This window comes from Dermacentor andersoni, chromosome 7 (genome assembly GCF_023375885.2).
Source record: "Dermacentor andersoni chromosome 7, qqDerAnde1_hic_scaffold, whole genome shotgun sequence".
NCBI lineage: Eukaryota > Metazoa > Arthropoda > Arachnida > Ixodida > Ixodidae > Dermacentor > Dermacentor andersoni.
Window position 1 is genome coordinate 131,070,714 of NC_092820.1, and position 22,502 is coordinate 131,093,215.

Below are 22,502 nucleotides of genomic sequence, written 5' to 3' on the forward strand. Positions count from 1 at the left end.
AGATCTGGAGCCCGGATGGACGAACCATGTAGGTGTGGGCATGTCCATCCAGTCGGTCTGGCTGAAGAAAAAGGTGGATACCACCTTTTCCTGAGCCCCATCAGCTTAGTTGACGCCTCTAATGGCTTTTTGGGAGCTCGGTTTAGCGGAGGAAAGTAATACACGTTTTGACAGGTTGGGAATGAAGCCTAGACTGGTTTCATTCCACAGTAAAACAGATTTGCCGACTGGCAGTGGTGGCGCCCTTGTCGGCCAGCCACCTCACATTCCAAGAAAGAGCAGGGGCCAATGACTCCCCCTCCCCCATTGTGGCCAGGCGAGGTAACTTAATTTAACATAAGCGGGGGACAAATCACAAAGCGCTCGCGTGTTGTACCTCATGCTAAGTGCTATAGCAAATTTCATTTCCTCTACATCACGTGTGTGCACTACTGCAGCCGCTGACGTTGCATCGGTTCTTCTCCTCTGCTTTCATAAGAAAGCCAGTCGCGTGCCCTACTTCGTCTTCCGGGTCCTGTGTTTCTTTTCTAAACCCAAACATAGCGCTTGCTCCCTGTCATTGAGTGCTTGCCGGTGACACTTAGCACGGAACTTCGCAATAAATACATGAACTCGGGAAGAAAAAAAAAAACGCCTTGCTTATTGCCGGCAGGCAACATTCCTCATAAAGTGTCAAGAAGCGATGTGCTAGCACCAGGAAGTGCTTGATATGTTGTGTGCTCAAATATTGGCTACACATAGGAAAGCACGCGAGGAAAGCTAGTTCTATATCTAGACACCTCCGCACAGAGTGAACAGAGGGGAAGTATGTGAGTGTGGTGTGTGCTAGGTTTATTTTTATAAAGCAAGCTTATAAAGTATAAGTTTGTTTATTTTTATAAAGCAAGGAAGTTGGAAATTTCTTCCAACAAACTGTTATTGTCTCAGAAAAATTTCATCTGCTTTCACTACACCGAATATTTGCTCTTCAGTATAATTGCTGTTCTTTGCGATTTTGCAATATGTATTAAACAATACCAAGAATTGAGGTAGCTTTTGTTACCACTGTTAGCTTGCTAACTTCACTGGCGATAAATCTTTAATAACGCCGAGGGCATGGCTCTTTACCTCCTGTGAGTCGTAGTTAATGTTCTATGCTGGCATATCTGGTGCTATTGACCAATGCATATTGATACATACATAGTAACAGCTTATCTATTTAACTGATTCACAAAACTAATATATAGCGAGAAACGCATCTCATTCATATCAACCAGTTTTAATTCTACAGAATTTTTTACGAATGAACGATATCCTTTTACATCAACAACTGAGAGACTTGTATATGCAGGATATTTAAATTACTGGTTGAGTGTACATCCTCTAGGCTAGTATGTATATAAAGTGTGTATATATGCTTCTGTATATGTGTGTGTAGGTACGCATACGAGTGTGTATGCATATACGGGCATATGAATGCATGTGTGTGTATATATATGTGTGTATATAATGTTCAGCGGCGTATTCTTGTTTCATTTGTACTCACCACGAGAACCGCACAAGCTACCCTAAGTATTTTTGATTTAGTCACCAGTGGCTCTGTATGGATATGGGTGTGCATGTGTATATGCGAGTATGTGGGTTCATGAGAGTATATATGTGTATATATATGTGTGTGTATATATAAGTGCGTGGGCGCGTGTGTGCGTGTGTGTGTGTGTGTGTGTGTGTGTGTGCTGTTGCCGAATATTCTGTAGAGGGGGCTGCGGGCCTCGTCAAGCTGCCTCTACTGGAGCAGCTTTTACTTGCAGCCTCCTCCATCAAGTAGATGGAAATAAAGCTATTCTATTCTATTCTGTCACCGCTACCGAATCTCACACTGTTAGCTTGTGAACTTCGCTAGCGATAAATCTTTAGTAACGATAAGCGCTTGGCTCTTTACCTCCAGTGAGTAGTAGTTAAAGTTCCACGCTGACATGTCTGGCGCTGTTGATCAATGCAGTCCTTTTTTATACATACTTAGTGGCAGCTTATCTATTTAAATGACCCAAGGACATAAAGATACATGGAGAAACGCATCTTTTTGATATCAACCAGGTATAACTATACTGAAAGTTTTACAATTTACAATAAATGCTTAGTAGTTGACCAGCGATGAATGAGACAGGAAGTAAAAGCTTCTTTGGTTTATTACGAATAACAGTCATTCTTAGTGAACAGAATACTGTGTGGCAGCAATGAGGCTTTTGTTTCTTTTGTTTCCAGAAGTTGTGTCGGGACTCGCTTAAATGCTTCAGTTATAATTCGAATGAGACGAGTCGCCGCTGTGGTGGTCCGAGCTTCCCTGATGAGTTGAACCAGATCCACCGCGGTGGCTGGAGGTACCGGGACTAGAAGACCCAGAGCTGCCGTGATGGTCCGAGCTACCATGGTGGGAAGAGCTGCCGTGAGAGTCACCGTGACCGTGGTGCGTTCCGCCGACTCCGCAAGAGATGGCGGACAGGTCGCTAGAGCAGCCTCCGGGTTGCCTCTCACCCTCCTGTCTGCCGGTGTCCCTATCGACGCACCAGTGCTCGCCGACGTCGCACTGCACTGCGTTGTATTCTCCCGAGGTGGCATCGCATCGTGGCTCTGGTCCCTTCTGAGAACCTGTGAATGCGACAATGCTCTTTAGACGCTATGCTAGAAGACATAAATTTGGAGTCCTGTTCATAAGGTTTCATCTCATGATTTGATTTCTCATTTATATTTATATAATTTAAATGTAAATTTTATCACATACTTACAACTACTTTTGGCGCCAATGACACAGTAGGTACGTACAGAGTAACAAAAACTAGTAACCACGCCTACAGCGAATTCATGGTCCCTGAGAGCACAAGGCGAATATTCTCCTCCATGGGCTGATACAGACACTGAATGGCTTTTGCTGTCCTCTACACCCACTGCCATGAAAGCGGGCCGTAGTGGTCCTCTTCGCCACGAAACCAATGAAGCCACCGCCATAGTGGACATGCAACTCGATGGACATAATGAGAAGGAAATCGGTTAGAAATTGCAGCAGCGCTTGGTAGAGCCAATGCGCGTGATTCTCTGTGGTCTCCACAATCTGACGCTAAAGGTATCCCGTAGGTGCATGCCGTACTGTAGCTGCTTATCCCGGCTCTTTACATTCTGTACAGGTTTTGCTTGCAGCCTGTGCTGCTCACGCAAGGGACCCCTCCCCCCCCCGTCCGCCAGTGGCCCGGCAGTGGCTTCATGGAATAAATTTCTGAGTACTTATCATGAGAATGTTGAACTTGGTTTTATCGTTGTGGGCATCCCTCTTTCTATGTAAACATCGTCCTTCATTGCACCTTTATGTTCCTGTTCCCCCTCCCCATGTGCAGCGCAAGAGGCTAGAACGCACTTGCTCACGTTGACCTCTCTGCCTTCTTTCAAATAAATTATCTCTCTTTTCATGTGTAAAACTTATATTGATATGAAATAAGTGCATATATAAAGTAAGGATCTTAATTATGAAGATATGCTTCGTAGTCTCTTAGTTCCCATGGTTTCGTTCATTATTAGAGTGAAAGCGCATGATAATGTTTTGTAGTAGCAGCAACAGAAAACCTTATTCGACTTGTAATTGCTGCAGTCATGGCCAAGGATCTATACAATAATGAAAGAAAATTCTGTTGCATGTACGCAAAATTCAGTTGTTGCATCTGGCTTACTATGATGACGTCAAAACTGATATCATTGTAGCAAACGAGGCTCCTATGATAACTGTTGCTCTTACTTGGAGTCGTACAGTACTGTTGGAAAATAAAAGTGTCTTCTCTAAAACACGGCAGGCATGTGAGAAAATTTTCTTGGTGGAGGAATATAGAATTTTCGCCTTCACAATTTTTGCGCCTAAGCTATCATTTAATCAATATACAGAACAATAGATAGGACAAAAGCAATAGTATTACAACTTTTAGTAATGTAACTAAGTTACTAAATGCCACCAATATATCTGCTTACGTGCTCTGTGCTGCCACTCGTGGTGGTCTCTAATGCAGTTGCACGACCTCAGGCTCCTGGAAGGGCCCTTGATCTGTCCGAACTCGTTGTCGTAGCACGCACAGAAGGGCCTTCCTCTGACAGCTTCACCGAAGCACTGGATTGCTTTGTAGTTGCCGTGTTCGTCGCATTCCGGAACGAGGAGCCCGGTCAGGTTCCGTGTGGCGCCCTGCTCGCTGCGGCGACGTCGCTGGCAGTCTGTCTCGCGTGTAGAAGCTGCGTCGCATAAAAAAATAAGCAGCCTCATGGAACAAATGATGATCAGCCTATGGTAACTTTCAACGCATCATACACACACGGGGACAAAAACATGTAGCACATAGAGAAATTCCCCACTCCAACGAGCCTAAATCAACAACCTAACAAAAATTTTACTTTCAGCACTGATCGCTTGAAGGTGGATTTGCCCGAAAGACGGAATTTCCCGCACAGCCATAACGTGGTTCGGTGCAATCAAATGAATCTGCGCAAAAAAAAGGTCACGGACTATTTTCTAGCGGCCCAGAAAATAGTCCGCTAGAAAATAGTCCGTGCCTTTCTTGTGCGCCTGTGAACCTGTGGTTCATTATAAGTTAACCTGTGGTTCATTATGTAGAACGAAACCAAGTTACATTGGAGCAGAGACGCCTTCAAACAATGTTAACATATGCTACCTTCATAAACTTCGCAAGGACCATGTCGTGATGACCTTAGTTTTTTTTTTCTTTTGAACAATGCAGGAACAAGCTCGGAAGAATGACGAATTGCGGCACTTCTGTATCATTTTTTTTTGTACGTGCTTAAGCCCATACGCAATACCTCGTCGAGCTCAAAAACGAGTTAATTTTTCAGGAAATGATGGTTTAGGAATAGCTGAAACTAAGAAATACATAATTGTTGTGTATGCCATTATTCAATATTTTATGTTCTTCTCTAGCTTCTCTAATCGAAATATAGATAAGCAGCATGGTGAAAACACACTGTCTAAAAAGTTCAGTTTGCCAAAAAATGACATTTAAAAGTGAGGTTCAGTTCTTCACACAGTGTAGCATGCTAGTTGAATAGTTATAGTAAACTAGCATGAGTATATTCTGTGCAGACAAACGGTCGCTGCCTTTTTTTATTATTATTCTTGGTATCTTGGCGATTCTGTAAAAGAGGTGAAAGCTGTGCACCACGCTGCTACTGAGAGGACCTTTGTTTATCTCACATGAATAATATAGGTTCAGTATTCTCGGACTTTACTTACCACACACCGCGTATCCAACAAGTGCGAAAATCTGTAAAACAACAATAGTGCTGTGTCAAAATTTTGTGTGATAGCACGCTGAAAACAAAGCATAATTACAAAATGAGTACTGAGTTTTATTATCGGGTAAAACAATATATTCGTTCTTTTAGGTGATTCTCTCATGAGTTCTTTTTAACACAAGCTGCACATTTCACAGGCACCATGGGAGTGCACCATGTTTCAAACCTAGTGACTTGCAATCATCTATGCCACAAAATGCCACAAAGAACAACAGCTGACTGCATGATGTCTGAAGAAACTGTATTCGCTGTTGTGAGCACCAGTTAATATATTTATTACACTTGATAAGCATTCCTTGTCTACACAGGCTAACGCTCGAAAGCCGAGCGTGATTTGATCTTTCAGATATATTTTATTGGATATACAAAATGTGAACGGAAATTTTGACTATTTAATTAAGCAGCCTTACTAGATTGCCGCGGAAGCAGTGGCCGCACATTGGTATAAGAATAGTGGTGTGTATGTGTGCAGTTCACTGCGCGAATTATTTAATAAAAAAACTCCCCTTCTTTCGGACAACAGCCTTTCAGGTGTAGGACATTGAAATAAGCATTTACTTGTACAAAGATTACAACTCTGCGCACCTTAACTAAAGACCCACAGCGGTCTTCGACGAGGAAAGCTTCTCGCAACAGTCAACCCAGGTAGCGGAGAAACGCCACACAGTGCCAAACACCGGGCACAGCCGCAAAAAATTTTCGTAGACCGCAAAGCTCTCGCGTGACGGAATGTGATGTTACGAAGGCGAGTTGGCATGAGGCGACGAATGCTCCGCGCAATTAGTTGCGCTCGAGAAAGTACTCATAGAGGGAAAAAAAAGTCAGAGCACAAAAGACGAACTTCAGACCTAAATCAAACTATTCGCTGGAATATAGGCAAAAGAGTGCAGCAGTTCTTTTGGTTTATTATGTAATAATTTGCATGCTGACGTATATTTGTTGCGATCAGGATACTTAAGTATCATTTCTTGCTTCGTTGGGTAATTACGCGGAGACCAGCGTTTAATTCACACCATTTTTCGATCGTAACTGTTCTTTGTCATTGACGGAGTGCGTTCGGTACCAATCTGTTCGGCATTACAATTCCCTGAAATTTTCTTCCACTAACTCTGGCGCCGCAATCGTTCGGCTACCAGGCGAACGATTGTTGGTACACAGAGTTTCAAGCGTTGCGGCTTCTAGCATGCTTTTGACATTATTAAAGAACGCATTATGTTTTTAGTTTCCGCGGAATTCTTACACTTGAAGCCAGCTCGCTCAGTTCTCAGCACTTGTGAAGAATTCATATTTTCGTAAACACAGGAACGCAATTAGACTTGCGCGCACGAGCAGTACTTACAAATTGTACCACTGATAACAACCACCTTTGATGGCTTAGACGCTATACCGTTGCGCTGTTAAACACGAAGTTGCGGGTTAACATAGACGCCGTAGTGGCTACGTTTTTAACTGGGGTGAAATGCAAAAAATGTCCGTGTGCCGTGCATGCGTGGTAAATTAAGCATCCCCTGGTGGTCAAAATTATTCTGGAGTCCTCCACTATGATGTGCCTCACAGTCACATTGTTTCTGCAGCAGTTAAAACCTCAGAATTTACGTTTAAGCTTTGCACAATAACAAGACGTTTTGCTCAAAAAATAACCACTATTCAAAACTTCCGAAGGCATTTGAAGCCAGAGGAATAAAGATTAGGATAATAGGTTAATGAGCCCGTCATTCCTATACTGGCTCAACCGCCAAACTTGCAGCTCCAGTAGGCAGCAGAACCACGTTTCTCTCTTGTATTTTTTGTATGAACGTATGTGTCTGTGTTCGCACCAGTGTGCGCAGCACACCCCAGAGGTCTTCTATCTTGGCAACGGAGTTGTACGATGAAGCTAATCCTGCTGTAATACTAATAGGCAAGCATGACTGAAAAATTATGGGCACCATGATAGTTTTACTACAGCTCAAGCGATAGTCTTACTACAGTTCAGCTCTTCTGCAGCGATAAAAAAATCTTAGGACTCCTAAGCACTTCTTGCGAGTTATGAATGGGAAAGCATTATTATACACTTGAACGCGGATGAGTGGTCCTTGGAGCTATGAACTCCTCACGGGCAAGGGAGCGTGTTGAGACGCAGAGATTATTACGGCGCCACTTTCCGCAAGCCCTGCTTGTCAAGGCAAACTTCGGTCCAAGTACCAAGACGTCATAAAGCAGCGAGCACAGGCCTGTTATCTAGGAGGCAATGGTTTACCACAGTGCGTCGTACATTTAAAACTCACTACGGCCAAAGTGTTTTCTTTCGAATTTATTCTATTCTAATCTACATTTAACTCCTTACAACTATTACTGAAGCGTCGTTAGGATGCAAGCAAGAGGTTGCGCGGAGAAGCAACTCGTGGTAACACTCCCTAGAGCGAGAGCGTGGGTCACATGGCCTTGCTGTGGCTCTCCCCTCACGCAACAGCTGCTGTGCCATCGTCGCACCAGACATTTCCATTCGCCCACTTTCCTCCCGCGAGGCACATTCGTGACGGGGCGTCGCAGCCAGTGAGAATCTAGCTGCCGTTTTCCGCTTGTTCTTTCGCTCTGTCGGCCATTTGATGCTTTCGCACCAAAAGTCCTGTCGGAAAGTTCATTAGTAAATCGCTAAATTTACGATATAGCTCAATGCCTGAAGGCTTTGCGGGCCACTACATGTTCCATCATCGGAAGTTTAATTCATGTTTTTCTGCAGCTAGCATTCTTATAGTGGCCATCTTCTATATGTCAATAGCTGCTTGATACTGAATGCCTGAACCCGTGATTTTAACCCATTCGCCTGCTCAGGACGTCATGTCAAGCTAGGCTACTAACTTGAGAGAGTCTGCGCGCAAAAGAAATTCGCGGGTAACACAGGCTATTCACGACAGCCACGTCACGAACTAATCGCGACAGCCATATTTCCCTTCGAGATGAATGCAAAACCGCAAACACAAAGATTCTAGTAGAGCTTTGACAGTGTAGCTCCTATACCTTCGACATACCGAACATTTGTTCTGATTTTCAAGCCGAGCACTTGAAAAATTTGGCTACGTCAAGCGGATTTTGTTTCAGGGAGAGCTTTCAGTTAGTTGAATGAGAAACTTTTAAATTTACCATGTGGCGATGAAATGAGTTACTGCTTATTGACATAAGACTTTCCAATAAAGGGATGCAATGTAAAGTACACTCACCGCAAGAGCGAGAAAGACGGTCCGAGTCATTGTAGACACTTTGCGTACTGCTGAAATTGAGAACAGTTGCACGCATTGAAAAAACATTGATTCTTTTTGGAAATAAGGACGAAATATTATTGGAGCTACTTTTTGTAATGTCTAAGAACAATTTGTTTATATACCTATGAGAGAAACAACGTACACAGTTGTGGCGAAGCGATAATAGCGTAGTAAGAGTGCGCAAGTTTCTTTCTTTATTCAATTGCATGCAGAACTACCGCCATATAATCATTGAGAGAATTTGAACAGCGCGCACTGTAACTTAGAAACTGAAATCGGAGATCACAAGTTTATATTACCTTGTCAAAGCAGGCAAAATAGAGTTAGCGTTAAGGAAATCTTCGGAGTTCATGAACCATACAAATGTAATTGGGCAAACCACAAGACTCGTTGATGAAAGGAATGCCTGCAAATAGTTCTTTTTTTCGTTACCATGGCGCAACTACGTACGCCGCCACAGCTTCGCTGAGCCTGTCGCATCATCGAGACACCATCACTAACAATAATCTCCAAGCATAATGTAGATGTCTCTCTGTGATTTTTCCCTGCTTACATCAGTACCCGTCATATTTCGTTTGGCAACTTATCCTTTTATAGTTGTGTTTTAGCCATAACAATGCAGTAAAAAAAAGTCCCAATTCTCCACTCCCCTGAAGCTAGTCACCTGCCACACGTTGTTTAAAATGCAGATGCGTGCATAAATAGGCTGAACGGAAGCTTTGTTTTTTGACTGTGGCTCTCGAACGTAGACGCTCTTCATAATCCGTAGATGGAGAAAGAAAAAGCTGTAGGCTTACCTGTTCTCCGAGTTAATCCGTGTTGTCACCCAACGACTTCTCCAGGGGGACTGCTTCTGGCATCACGGTCCCATGCGGGTCGCTTATGAAGGACAAGCCGGGAATTGCCCGCAGCGTGTCGTCAGGGGCTACGGGACGCTGGTCTTCCTCCTCTCAAACAGAAGAAAGGGCGCCGCCTCAGCAGATCGGGTATACAGCACTCGCCGTCTCAGCCTCAACCGGAAAAGGGCGAGCTATCATCTTCGAGACAGACAAGGACGAAAGGCAGAAGCACTTAAGCTGCATCCTCCTCCCCTGCTTCACTTTCTTCTTTTTTTTTTGTTCAAGCCACAGCGCAGCATGGGATTAAGAAGTGGTGAGGCCCTTAGGGGCACCGCCGCTCCATTTTCGACGGTTCGCAGAGCACGCGGGTGAAACCGGGCCCCTTTATTTTGACATCCGCCGCCGCGATAAGAGCTTCGAGAAAGAAGCCTTAGCGTCCACTGAAATGTAGGAATAACAGTGTAGATATATTTTATTTGTCATTTCTTTCTTTTCAAGGTTGAGGTTGCGTAGATCATCAAGACTTCAGTTGCTAATTCTGCACAAAATGTACGTTCGTTTGTAAATGCTAATTCATTTGCTTTCACGAACGCATAAAGTATAATAATTAAGGAACATCGTTCTAAATTTTATTGTTCTACGTAATTCTCAAATCTCGCTGAATACTAATCTTCACCATATGCCCATGGTGGGCGTATATTGCGCAGTAGATAAAAGTGTTCTCTGAAAAAAATTTTTTTTTTTAGCACACCCCTCCATCGCAATCGCTTTCACAAGCCGCACAGTACAAGTGAGATATGGTAATGAAGAGAACGAGTTGTCATTCGAATGTATTGAACAGTTGCGCGTCCACATTTTCCAAGCCTAAGGCAGCATTTTAGCCTCCCCCCCCATACTGCAAGAAAAATTACATAATCGATGCACTCCCAGCAAAATCTTTGAAATATATTTTCTCCACATGATCAACACTGACTTCTCAATTTACGTAGTAAAGTTTCGCGAGACCTAGACTTCGCACTTACGGTAGAGAGCTTCCAGACTACAACCTCTGTTTAAAATTAAGCATCAGTAATATTCCTGGGTCTGAAATAACACTAACACCACGATCTGCAAGTCACTGGTGTTCGAAGTCACTTTTTCCACGTACCAATAGAACAAAATTTTACAAATTCACATTTTTTCCGCAAGCGAGCGATGAGTAGCATTCTAGGCCTTTATCTTGACTGGCCAGCATAAAATCAACACAAGTTTTTGAGGAATTGAATCTGTTGCTGCATTTTTATTATATTCATTTATTTCGTGCTGTCTCTCTAATACAAATACTATAGTTGTAGAAACTGCGACATTTTTATCTGTCTTGCCATGTAGAGATTTCTATATAGCTCTATCGGTCTTCCATATTTCTCAAGTGCTTAACATGTTGCCCATAATGGTACGACCAACATTACATACTGCCGCAGTATTGGCATAAGCAAATATCTAGGTAAAGAAATATTTAAATAGATTGAAGAAGAGAACCGTGCAGGATTGGAATAGGCACTATTGTATTTTGAGACGGTAAGGCTCGAATGTTGCAATAAATGTTTATTTCTATAGTTCATAGCGAGCTAAATGGTCCATGGCCTGCATCCAATACCAAGCTATCCAGGTTTTTCTCCATCTCAGAAAACATAGAGGGTGAGTGTCACTGCCATATTTCACATAATTCCACTCTAGTTCAACTTAGAGCCTGTTTGCCGAGAGGCTGTGTCATGATAGAGGGGACACACGATGATCTGCACGCATTGAGAGCTTGATATTCCGGCATACAAACAACACAGAAACCTGTCCGACGCATACATACACCCACTTACACGCCTAATGCTCCTTTCGTGTACAATCTATTCGGCTATGCGCTCAACGGCTGCTTCATATTTGAACTTTTCTATCTATTTCTCATTGAGGCTTATATCAGCGGGACTTTATTGTCCTTCCTTTTCCCCTGAAATAAACTCATCCAGAAACAGAACCGCCACGACCTAAAACTAGCGCTGGTACACTTGTACTTACAAAACCTACTGCCTCTACAGCAAGTTACGGTCCTAATGAACTCAGATGCGAAGAGCGTGTGTGCAGAATTCTCATCATGCAGCCGACTTTCAATTTTCAACTAACCTTGAGCGCACTAAGATGTACATGTACAGTTAAATTCAATTGCATCCCAGATTTGCGCAATTTACGTGCCACACTTTGTGCAGCTCTACTGTAAAGCACAAATTAGCGTGTTTGTTTGGGTATAGGAGTATTTAGTGGTCCACCAACATATGTACACATAGCATCTATGCCAGTGCATCTTTACTCATAGTGGCAGAACGAATGTATCTGAGAGCCATTTCCCAAATTGGCCCATGGTCGTGTGTCCACCATCATTCCTAGCGATTGATGAGACAGGGTAAATATCCCCAAACAAGCTAAATAAAGTTATATGATATCAAGTGGAGATATTTTTTATCAAAAGGTAAGTAGGGGTACCATTATTTTATCGGGTGTTCGTCCACTAGAAGATAACGGAGGTGACCACCACAAACCGTGAGACAGAGGTGGGCAGTGATAATGTGGATACTTGAAAAAACACACTTGCCACTCGTGAGAGAAACCAACGACAGCATGTACGGAATATAACAGATCGACTGTTTTAGTTGTGCTTTGGAAGCATTTCTTTATCAAAGCTGAATAAACGGGCAATCGTTGGCATACTTGTAATGGCTTTTATTAGAAAGCATCCGAAATATGTCACGAAGCTCATTCACTCCTATAGAAATAACTCACATAGGTTGGTGCTACACAATTGAAGCGCTTTAGCTGTTTATCAATAATGATTATATATCTCAATCAATTCCGTCAAACATATGATTTCGCCTTGGTTGAAGAGCGTTAATTGCATTTCGCAGCGTTCAACTGGGAAGGGTTCAACTAAGGTCCTCTGCTTTCGCTACACAAATAGCAGGCATTCCAATGGCAGCATTAAATATTGTGCTTTGACATGCAAACAACCATGCCTATATTGAAAAGTACGTCGTGTTGACTTCACAATGAGTGAAATACAAGCATTTCATGATCATGCCGTTGAGGGTATATCTAACGCACATGGTTGGAGATACCGCTCTAAAATGGCTCCTGATTTTATTTGGCTTTCTAAGTTGTATCCATCCTATGGGTTGCATGTATGCGTGTCCTACATATGTCTGTGTCCATTGAGCTTTTATAATGTGTGGAAGATTCACTACGTTTATTTGGAAAAGCACACACAAAGAAATAAGAGAACGCATGCAGTGAAGCTGCGTCAAGCAATTCTCGATTTGTAAACAATTAAAAGAAACACTTAGGTTGAAACAGCTTACGGAGTCTCCTGTAAATAAAAATTAACATACAGATATATGCTATAAAAACACTGTCATGAGTGATCGCCAAAATTACTTCAGTTGACCATGGAATCTGTGCCCTACATAGACGAGTCCGTAGGGCAGGGAGAGGCAGCGCAACCTTGAAGGTTGTTGCTGTGCTCCATATTGCCATGCGGTCTGGGGTGTCCCTGCTTGCTTGGGGGCATAGCAGGGTCTTGTTTCCCGCCGCTAGCTTGCTCTTTTTCGAGGAAGAAACCGGAGGCGACAGGCTCATACGAGAAGACGCGAATCGCAATTCTGCAGCGCTCGGCCGTCTCAAGGCAGCGCAGCGACGAAAACATTGGGGCCTTTTGCGGGTTCTTGCTACTGAATGAGATCATGTTTCTCCGCTTCAGATATGACAACAAACGTCGCGCCTCGAGTGTTCCTTCATATTTTTTTTTTCTGCTATCGGAACCCTGCTTGAAAGAAAAGAACTTTTTGCTCGGGAAAGTACGGTGCTAGAAAAGTAGTTCGAAAAGGCCGTGTTTACGTCTGCGGCTTCAGCTGGTACTAATGATCTACTAGTACGAGTGTACTAGGCGTTCGCAGAAAGTATGCAGCGTTCTGGGTTGCCGTGGTAGTGATGTCCCTGTGCACTGCCCATATGTACTGTGCTCATACTTAACAAGTGCCCCTTTTGTGTATTACAATTGCTATTCAAAAATGTTGATCGAAGTTCCTGTCTTTAACTCTGGTTGACTGCTTTCTCTTAGCTAAAATCATTGTTTTTCGGTGCCCAGGAGCAGAGTACATCTGAAATAGCAGAAACATACCATAAAACGCTACACCATAAAAATCACCTACTGGAAACTTCACTGGCTTGTATGAGAAACGTTGTTCCCTTAGGCTAACTTATGCCACTATCTCATCTGCGTAACTTATGATGGCGATAGGCATTATTTGGAAACTTCACACAGTTTACGGTGGGTATGTCTTTCCTCGGTTAACCTCTTCCACGCTAACTGGGGTCACTGGGTACAATGGACAGATTATTGGAATGCTGCGCTCGTGGAACAAGGTTCAAAAGCAGCCTTGTAACCAACTCGGCTCTTTATGTACGTGACATCGCGTGTGAACCTCTTTCACACCAACTTTTGTCGCATTGTATATATGCATGTGCCTATAGGTATCTGGTGCGCTTCATTGATATAAAAATGCATGATATTTTTCTGGTGCTGGGTGGATGAAACCAGCGTATTATATATACATAGAATCTTGTCTGAGTACTTATCTATACATGCGTCAGGCACGGACTCCGCTGGATACTCTGAGCCAGAGGGCTCAGAGTATCTAGAGAGCAGCCCTGGCGGGTATGATGTAAACTTATTCCAAATTGTTTTAATTCGAAAGCATTATAGGACCCATTACGCGAAAACCTATCGCCGTAGTCGACGAGACAGAAAGATGCTACCAAAGGTGTGCGTCTGCGGAAAGAGTAAAAACATCAAGAAATGCCGTGATTGACATGCTATTTCTTAGGCAGATTTATGAAAACAAATAAAATTCATCTCTTTGAAAAGAAAACTTGGAAATTTCGGTCTGGGGGGAATCGAACCCCGGCCTCCAGGGCGCCAGACGAGCACGCTGCCCTGACGCCACGGTGGCTCCACGGTTCTGCTTACCAAATTATGCTGCCTTATCCCACCAGTAAACCTTTATCTGTGCTGGACCAGCCGGTGGCAGTTCCCGTTTTTGCATACGTCCAAGGAACCTGAAAACATTGATAATTGAATTTCTAGCCTGACCTTGATTGAGAAAACTGATAAAATACTTATTTCGAACTTTCATTGCGAGAAAGAGCCATTTCTTTAAGTTCTCAGAAGAATATCTTCTTCGGGGTGTTTGTATTGCGCTTTAGGCATAGGAAAGTCTGCATGACCAAGTGCGAATGCTTCTATGATGCAGCGGGTGTACCATGTTAATTCTCATCAAATAATTAGAAAATAATTCACCGTGTTTGCGAATGTGCATTCAAAATCATGCTAACACCAACGAATATGTTATGTAAATATCAATATTATTTTTCCTTAAATTCAATGTCGCTTAAGTTTGTTTCCTAATTTCAATATGCCTGCCTTACCTGCCGTACTTTTTTAAAGCTTTCTCGTCCCCTCCACCCGTTATTCTCCCGTTACTGGGCTAATTCATCGTAATCTATAAACGCCACGAAATGAGGAGCAAGCAAGCAAGAAAACAAGCAAGCAACTTCCGCAAGGAGTACGACTCACGCTTACTGTCGGTTTTCGCAGCTGCAAATGTTCACTCGAACCAACGCCACACAAAAGTTTAAAATGAAATTATCGGGTATTACGTGCCGAAACCACTTTCTGGTTATGAGGCACGCCATAGTGGAGGGCTCCGGAAATTTCGGCCACCTGAGTTTCTTTAACGTGCAACTAAATCTAAGTACACGGGTGTTTCCGCATTTCGCCCCCATCGAAATACGGCCGCCGTGGCTGGGACCCACAGAAATGTGCCTGAGGCTTATTCCGCATTGTATTTCACCAGCTCTATATCTCACCACATTCGTGTTACGGGCAAGACTGTAACGTTTTCTCAGAAAAGGCATGCACCCTGTTTGGGGACGTTTCGTGAAACGTTTGCTGCTTTGCGAAAACAGCTTTGCTTTAAACCGGATATCGAATGCATAAAAACAATTTCGTAAGCTTCCATAAGTTCGAGGCTAGCGCAACAGGATAAAGCAGATCCCCTGACATAACTGTCTTTCCAGCGAGGACCCTCCTTGGACTCACTATTCTAGTGTTACTGCACCCGCAGGTACGTTTTATTTTGAAATACTAGGGGCGGAACGAACAAACAAGCGCACGAGACGGAACAAAGGAAGCTGGACTAGTGTATTGCCCTTTTCTAGAGAACTAGTGCAAAATAAATAAATAAACACTGCCGGAACCGTAACATGCCCGTACCCGGTTTAGTTGACCTATTCTTGATTCGCTTGTTTGAAAGTAACGATAATACGAAAAACCTAATGTAGCTGCCGTCGCACTGTCAGGGAGATAGCCTTAGCGAAATGTCTTAGAGTAAGATAGGTACACGTACACGGTACATATAGGTTGGCTTTGTTGTATATTGGAAGGGTTTGTCTTGCCCGCGAGTTATAATAAACTCTCTGTAATGGGGTACTCTTTTTCTTTTTTGACCAAGCATATCGGTTTTAGGTGCAGGCAATGTGCAGTGCACAAGCTCCAATACATTCCCCGCCTTTCAAATCACGGCCGCCTATTGTGCCCGATGATTTAATTGGGAAACGCTTGCTCACAGCAGAATTTCATTTAGGCACGAAGCCACCACGGTGGGCGAATCAAGCCGCAGTTATTTCTCAAGGCTGGCTAGAATCGCACAGCTGTTGCTTCCGGAGCTCTATGGAATTTCTCGCGCACGAAGTGCAGTTGTGATTGTGCTATGAAGAGCTATAAGTGCAGCTGTTTTCATCGCATAAACGCCTTCCGTGCAAACTGTTTGCACTCGCTGCTTCCTTTTTCACAATAACTTGGCGACAGCGCCTTTGTATGCTTCCACTTGGTATTAGCATTCTTTGTGATCATTTGATGAAAGAAAGATGTTTATTTTTTTCCAGCTTATTATACACAAGTAACAATCACTTTTTCCCCGCGCCTTTCATTCCTTCTCTTCGACGTCTCGTACTATCTCCTCCGTTTGCGAAACCGCCGTGCGATAACAACTCTTCAGAGCACCGCCGTTTCTACGCCTTGTCTGCGTGCTCCTTATAGCCATTGTTCACCGGAAAGCAATACGTGATGCGGCGTGGCGTCACTCTACAACACACGTCACTTTTGACCTTTTCTTTAGCAATGACGCATGCGATCCGACTGCAATTTGGCTCTTGTCTGGCGAGCTTCCGCTCGTTCGCCCAAGGTCTCGCCCGCGCTTTGTTTCGCGCAACATACGCCACACGTATACAACAAGCATCGTTAGTATCATTTAGCGAATGATTACCTAATCGACCGGCCGCCCCTCCCCTCTTTGGAACGTCTTTGTGCTTCCTGCCAATTGCTTGAATTTTCGTACAAGGACAAAGACCTGCGCGTGCTGTCCTAATTGAAGTGATGCTTTCGAAGAGAACATCCCCTCCCCCCTCCCCCCCCCCCCCCTGCCGCACCCTATCCCTTCCGGACTTTGATGACCGTGGATGCTGGCAATTCTTGTTGCTCCTGCCGCGGCCTTGCCGAATAAGTCACACACAGGGTAGCACTCGCATAACACATCGCCTCATATGTAGACCCAACTGTAACGCACCTACCGATGTTCCGGCCCGCTCTGTACTCCATGTAATCGGACAGGTGCAAACAAGCGCTGCCTAATATACTGCGTGCAAATATATGTTTGCATGTGCATAATTCCTTTATTAAGCCGAACCCTTCTGTCTTCTTTTTCCGAGTTGGCCTCGCATGCCGAATCGGCATCTTGCCGGGTAAAACAGGCCTGCGCTGGAGTACGAATGCAAACCTGGTTGATGCGCCAGCTGGCGTGAAGAAAAGCGGACTGATCCAGGAGGCAGTCCAATCCGTGGTTGCGTGCATCGCGTTGTTCTTGTGGGAGGATGGTCCCATGTCTTGCAAATTTGCCGAGCAGACGCATAATATCTATGGTGTGGAAACAAAAGCAGTTGAAAAATACATACACACAAAAGTTTTAAAGTTGAACTAGTCTAAAGCGTTTAAATACCCGCCTTGTTTGACCTAAATTCTAAATGTGCGTTTGATCTCCCTAATGATAGCGTCTTACAAATGCTCCTCTATTATTTAACTTTATTGACATATTACCTACCGTTAGCCCGAGATGTACCGCTCTAGCAGGGTCGGGACACAAATTATTTCGAACTTTCATTACGAGTGAACCATTTCTATAAATTTTCATAATATTAATTTCTTCAGAGCGTTTGTACTGAGTTTTAGCCATTAGAAAGGCTGCATGACCAAGTACGAATGCTTCTGTGACACAACGAGGGTACCATGTTAATTCTCCTAAATCAATAATGGGATAGTTGACCATGTTTGCGAATGTGTATTGAAAATTACGCTAACAGCACCACAACAGTGTATCCGAAACTTAACAGAAAGAACAGAAACTTAACAGTTTCTGTTGATAAAAATGCGAAATATTGTGAACAAAGGATAAGGACAATACAAACGCATTTCTGCAAGTCATCTCAAGGCAACGAATTCGCATACACAAAGACAATATTAATAATTTTGAGTAAAGAGTTTTAAAATATTATTGAAAATTAGCACAAACAATTCATTTGTATGAAAAAACACCAATATATACATTACATATTGCAGTATAGCAGTAGCAGTTATAGAAGTAGCCAGATATGAGTTGATTTTGAGATAAATATACCAGTTGACTTATATTACTAACAATGCGTTCAAGTAGTGCATTCCCCTCTCTTATTGTCTGTGGGAAAAATGATGACTTAAATGTATCATCCTGGAACATAAATTCTCATGAATGTCTACTATGCTTCGTGCTGAGGGTCTGGTGTTTGAGAACGATAGAAATCGACGTCTATTTCAGTTTACTTAATTATCTAAGAGCTAGAATAGGCGCTTTAAACGTACAGCTTTGCAAATTCGCTTATTGTGAAAAGTCATGCTCTCGCAAGAAGTTCAAACGGCGAATCATGGCGTCGATGCTTGATGTACAGAAATCTAATTGCTTTCCTTGTACTGTTTCTATTTTACCAATGCATTTTTTCATGTGAAAACTAAACAAATATACCACATTGAAGAATTGAGCGAAGTATATATGCATATTCTTGGTGAAGCAGTTCGAATTGAGTGTTTAATTCTTGAAACTGCAAAAGTCAATTCTTTTTTTTTAACTTTTTTAATACGTATAGGACTATACATGCTTTGTATGCTTATACAGAATTTTTATTATGTTGCTATGGGAGACCGCCTAATTATAATCCTTGACCATGATTGCTCGAAAAAGCTGACCTGATGTGCATGCCAAATTGAAATGCACAATTGACTAATTAGGTAGTTGTAACTAATTAAATTTCTAGTTGTTTTTATTTTATGGCACATATTTGACATATTCAATTTGACCCAGTGGTCTTGCAAGTCATTTCAGCTAGGAACAAACTATGAGGATGACAAAATTTTCTGCATATATGGCATCAGAATTGCGGTAATCCGTTGTTGCAGTTCATATCTTAACAAATCGCAGTTTTCGTCGCTGTAGAAAATAATGACGCGAACCTTCATGTATTTTCCGCACATGTCTGGAATAAATGTTTATCTTCCGTATCTCTACCTTAGAATTCGCTCAATGTGGCAGCGCCTTGCGGGTTGATCGGCTACAATCGGTAAATTCAGAAATGTGCTCTGATGTAAAAACTAGAAATCTAAATTAGTGAAATTTATTAAATGCTCATTTATGCATTATATTTCTTGTGCAGCTAAGGTCTGGCTCTTCCAGTAATCTGCCTCAAGGGATAGATTTTTGTCATCCGCGAGGTGTTTATTATTACTTTTAAATTCTCCAAATTGTAAACAAACACGTTTTGTGTTCCTGTTTTTGCTTCGTGAGTTTTATCTCAAGTGCAGGATAATGCCTCGCGCATCAGACCATAAATATTTGGCATTTATGTGATCATAAGTACTTAATAAAACACTGGAATATAGTTATTTCAATGTGATGTCTTTCACCAATAGATTACAGGGACCAGGAAAAATAACTGTAGTAAAAATGTTAGTGCCACTGAAAATCACCAAGCCATTTCTCTGCCTGAATATGACGGCAGTATCGCGCTGCCTACTGCGCCACTGGTTCAGCGCGGTACAATAGGCGCTAGTATGTGGAGGTTATATCAATCCTAAAATGAGCACGAAAAAAACGAGACCTTCAGCCTGTACAGCGCTTATTAAATGGAAACACAAGAAGCTGAAAGCAGGCCTGTTAGAAGGAAAATAACTAATGTTTACTACTACTCCAAACATGCTGCTTCATACACGTGAATGCAGGACTCGTGAGGGCAGATTGTTTGTTAATACGGTTAGAATTCTTTCGCCACTTAAGCCGTTTTAAGCCTATCTATCTATCTAGCTATCTAGCTATCTATCTATCTATCTATCTATCTAGCTGGCTGGCTGGCTGGCTGGCTGGCTGGCTGGCTGGCTGGCTGGCTGGCTGGACGGCTGGCCGTTTGGCATGTTCGGCAGTAGGCTGGCATGTGCACGTTGCCCTGATGCCGTCGTGGTCATTCTATGTTCGTCATTATAGTTTCTTTATCTGAGTCTGGTTCTGCCTTCGTCGTCACACCTTTCACGTCGACCCAGTGAACCAAGTAGTCTAATACCTTGGACCATAGGTGTGTGCCCACGGTTGTGATGCTCTCGGGGTCGTTGCGTCGTCATAATTCCAGTTTCATTATCCGGTTTTCGTCATGTCGTCGTCATACAGTCGTCACGCATTCATCGTCGTGATGCCTCATGGTAATACCACACTTTTCACTCGAGCGTCGTCATCCGATTCTCGTCATGCTTGAATCGTCACGCCATTTTCATCATATGGTCGTTATGTAATCATCGTTATACCGTCATCGTGATGCCCTCTTGGTAATTTCATTGCCCTCATTCGATCTTTGTGATCTCAGTTTCTTCGTGCCGTCGACGTGACACTCTGATGCTTACCCAGTGGACCTAGTCGTCTAATAGCATGGCCTACTAGGTTTGTGCTGGTGGCTGTTTATGCTGTCGTCTTCCATGCCTTGTCGTCGTCCCAGTTTTGTCCTCCGGCTCGCATCACAACGTCGTCGTCATACAGTCGTCACGCATTCGCTCTTATGACCATTTATGCATTTTATTGGCACAAGGGCGACATGTGGCCAAAGAGCTCCAAGCAAATGGCAATAAATGGGTTATCGATGGCAAAATGTGCCAAATTTAAGAGTTGTCAATAAGAATTGTGAGCGGTAGATGTAACAAGACTGTAGAAGGGCTAAAACTTAATCGCTGTAAAGTGCCTAATATGTAAGGACAATGAAATAATAACAATGACTATGGAACTATGAAAGCGTATTACAAAGGGGTGATGTAAACGTGAAAATCACTATCACTCCTGCCTTTGAGCCATAAAGATCCTTGTTTTCCCATGCATACTGCCGGATTCCGAGGAGGATTAGACAAATGCAGCATAAGAAGCACCGGCCTGAGACTTTGAGGCGTCAGTACTAAATTCTGAGCACTAGTACTTAGACTGAAGCTCCAGGAAATGCATCTTTGTATGTTTATCTACAATTACATATGTAACTTCTACAAAATACGACGCACATTCTATCAGTTGCCACAGCCAGGGTGGTACTGGCTTGTCTAGAGCCATTAGAGGGTTTTCAAGAAGTGGCAGAGCCATTGCTTCAATGGGGTTCCTCAAACGGAGTGAAAGGGGCACTCTCACTGTTGGACGATTATGGAGAAGTGTGGCACAACTCATCTGCCGCACGTTCTAATTTCTCGCTGATTCACAGCGGAATCCAGTAAATGCTTGTGCCTGTGGCAGCTGAATCGGATGAAGCAGAGTTGTGCTGGCGGAACAGTGTTCTTGGAGTAGGCCTTCATGTACTTATATACGTGGCGCCTGACGTAAGTAGGTGTTCTTGATTCGATCGTTCTAAATTACAAACACTTGGCTCTGCTGGTTGTGATCGACAAAAGCATCGGGGCGAACAGAATGACAAACTGGAACTTTCGGAATCAAGCGAGGTTGACCGTCCAATGTACCGGCTCTTTCCGACTGGCCAATCTGTCCCTAGAACTTGCGCATGCATGCTCCGCGTTGCGCGTGCGCGGGCAGAGATGACTTCAAGGACCGCAAGCTCGACGGTTGAATTCATTAGTTAAGGCTGAAAACTGGCTACTTCATTTGGCAGGCCGTTTATTGTATGCTTTTCCATTCACCGTAATTAGCGACGTCTGCGTGATAGCCGTCTGAACGTAATCTATCGATTATTTCGTGGTATAGGCGCCATAAATCTTGCAACTTATAGGAAAGGCGTTGAAGCACTGGCTCCCAGGTAGTTAACCCCATTCGAAACTACATGAAGCAAGGTGGTGCTAGAGCTGTGGTAATCAGAGGCGCAATCGGGGATCTTTGTTAGGAGCGCGCACTCGGTTACGCCGCTCGCTCAGAACGACCATCCACGCTCGCGCCCCAGTGCTGCATTCACCTGAAGCTGCTGCAAATGCTAAATTCAGCAATAAAGTCACAAAACTAAAACTGCAATTTTAATAGCTGGTAGTGCACGAAAGCTAAAAAATGCCTCAATGAAAGCAGACATAAATGCCAAATTACAGGCAACAAGAGCGGCGTCGTTCCTATTGGCAAAAGAAAAAGAGGCGGGAAGGTGGACGACAAGCCGGCTTACCGACCCGGGTTCCGGGAAACCGAGATACGCACGTGTATGGGCGAATCTTTCTAGCCCTCGCAGCAAACGACGCTACCATTATTGCATTCTGTTGGTTGTTGCGCGGCTGATATGAGGGGGGGCGTCAGTTTAAATACGTGGCCTCAACTGTTCTTTGGAAGAACGCACACGTTTATCAGGCATGTGGTATCTTTCCCATAGGAATTACGGCAGAAAGCAGAGGTGCGTGTCTACTACGTATGACGCAGTCGGCGCAATCGCTCGC

General features: G+C 43.4%; 1 protein-coding gene across 2 annotated transcripts; it reads right to left on the minus strand.

The window, feature by feature from the left end:
- Positions 1-2,150: 2,150 nt before the first annotated feature.
- Positions 2,151-9,466, minus strand: LOC126533814 (U20-hexatoxin-Hi1a-like). Of its 2 annotated transcripts, none has more exons than XM_050181018.3 (5): positions 9,359-9,466; positions 8,520-8,569; positions 5,258-5,288; positions 3,991-4,245; positions 2,151-2,628 (listed from the first exon to the last, which is right to left on the minus strand). In XM_050181018.3, exons 2-5 carry the CDS (start codon positions 8,547-8,549, stop codon positions 2,273-2,275), a joined length of 672 nt encoding a protein of 223 aa, XP_050036975.1. In that variant the 5' UTR covers positions 8,550-8,569; positions 9,359-9,466; the 3' UTR covers positions 2,151-2,272. The 2 variants fall into 2 exon arrangements, with proteins under 2 accessions (XP_050036975.1, XP_050036976.1); XM_050181019.3 differs by having other exon boundaries at positions 8,520-8,566; positions 9,359-9,454.
- Positions 9,467-22,502: the final 13,036 nt, after the last annotated feature.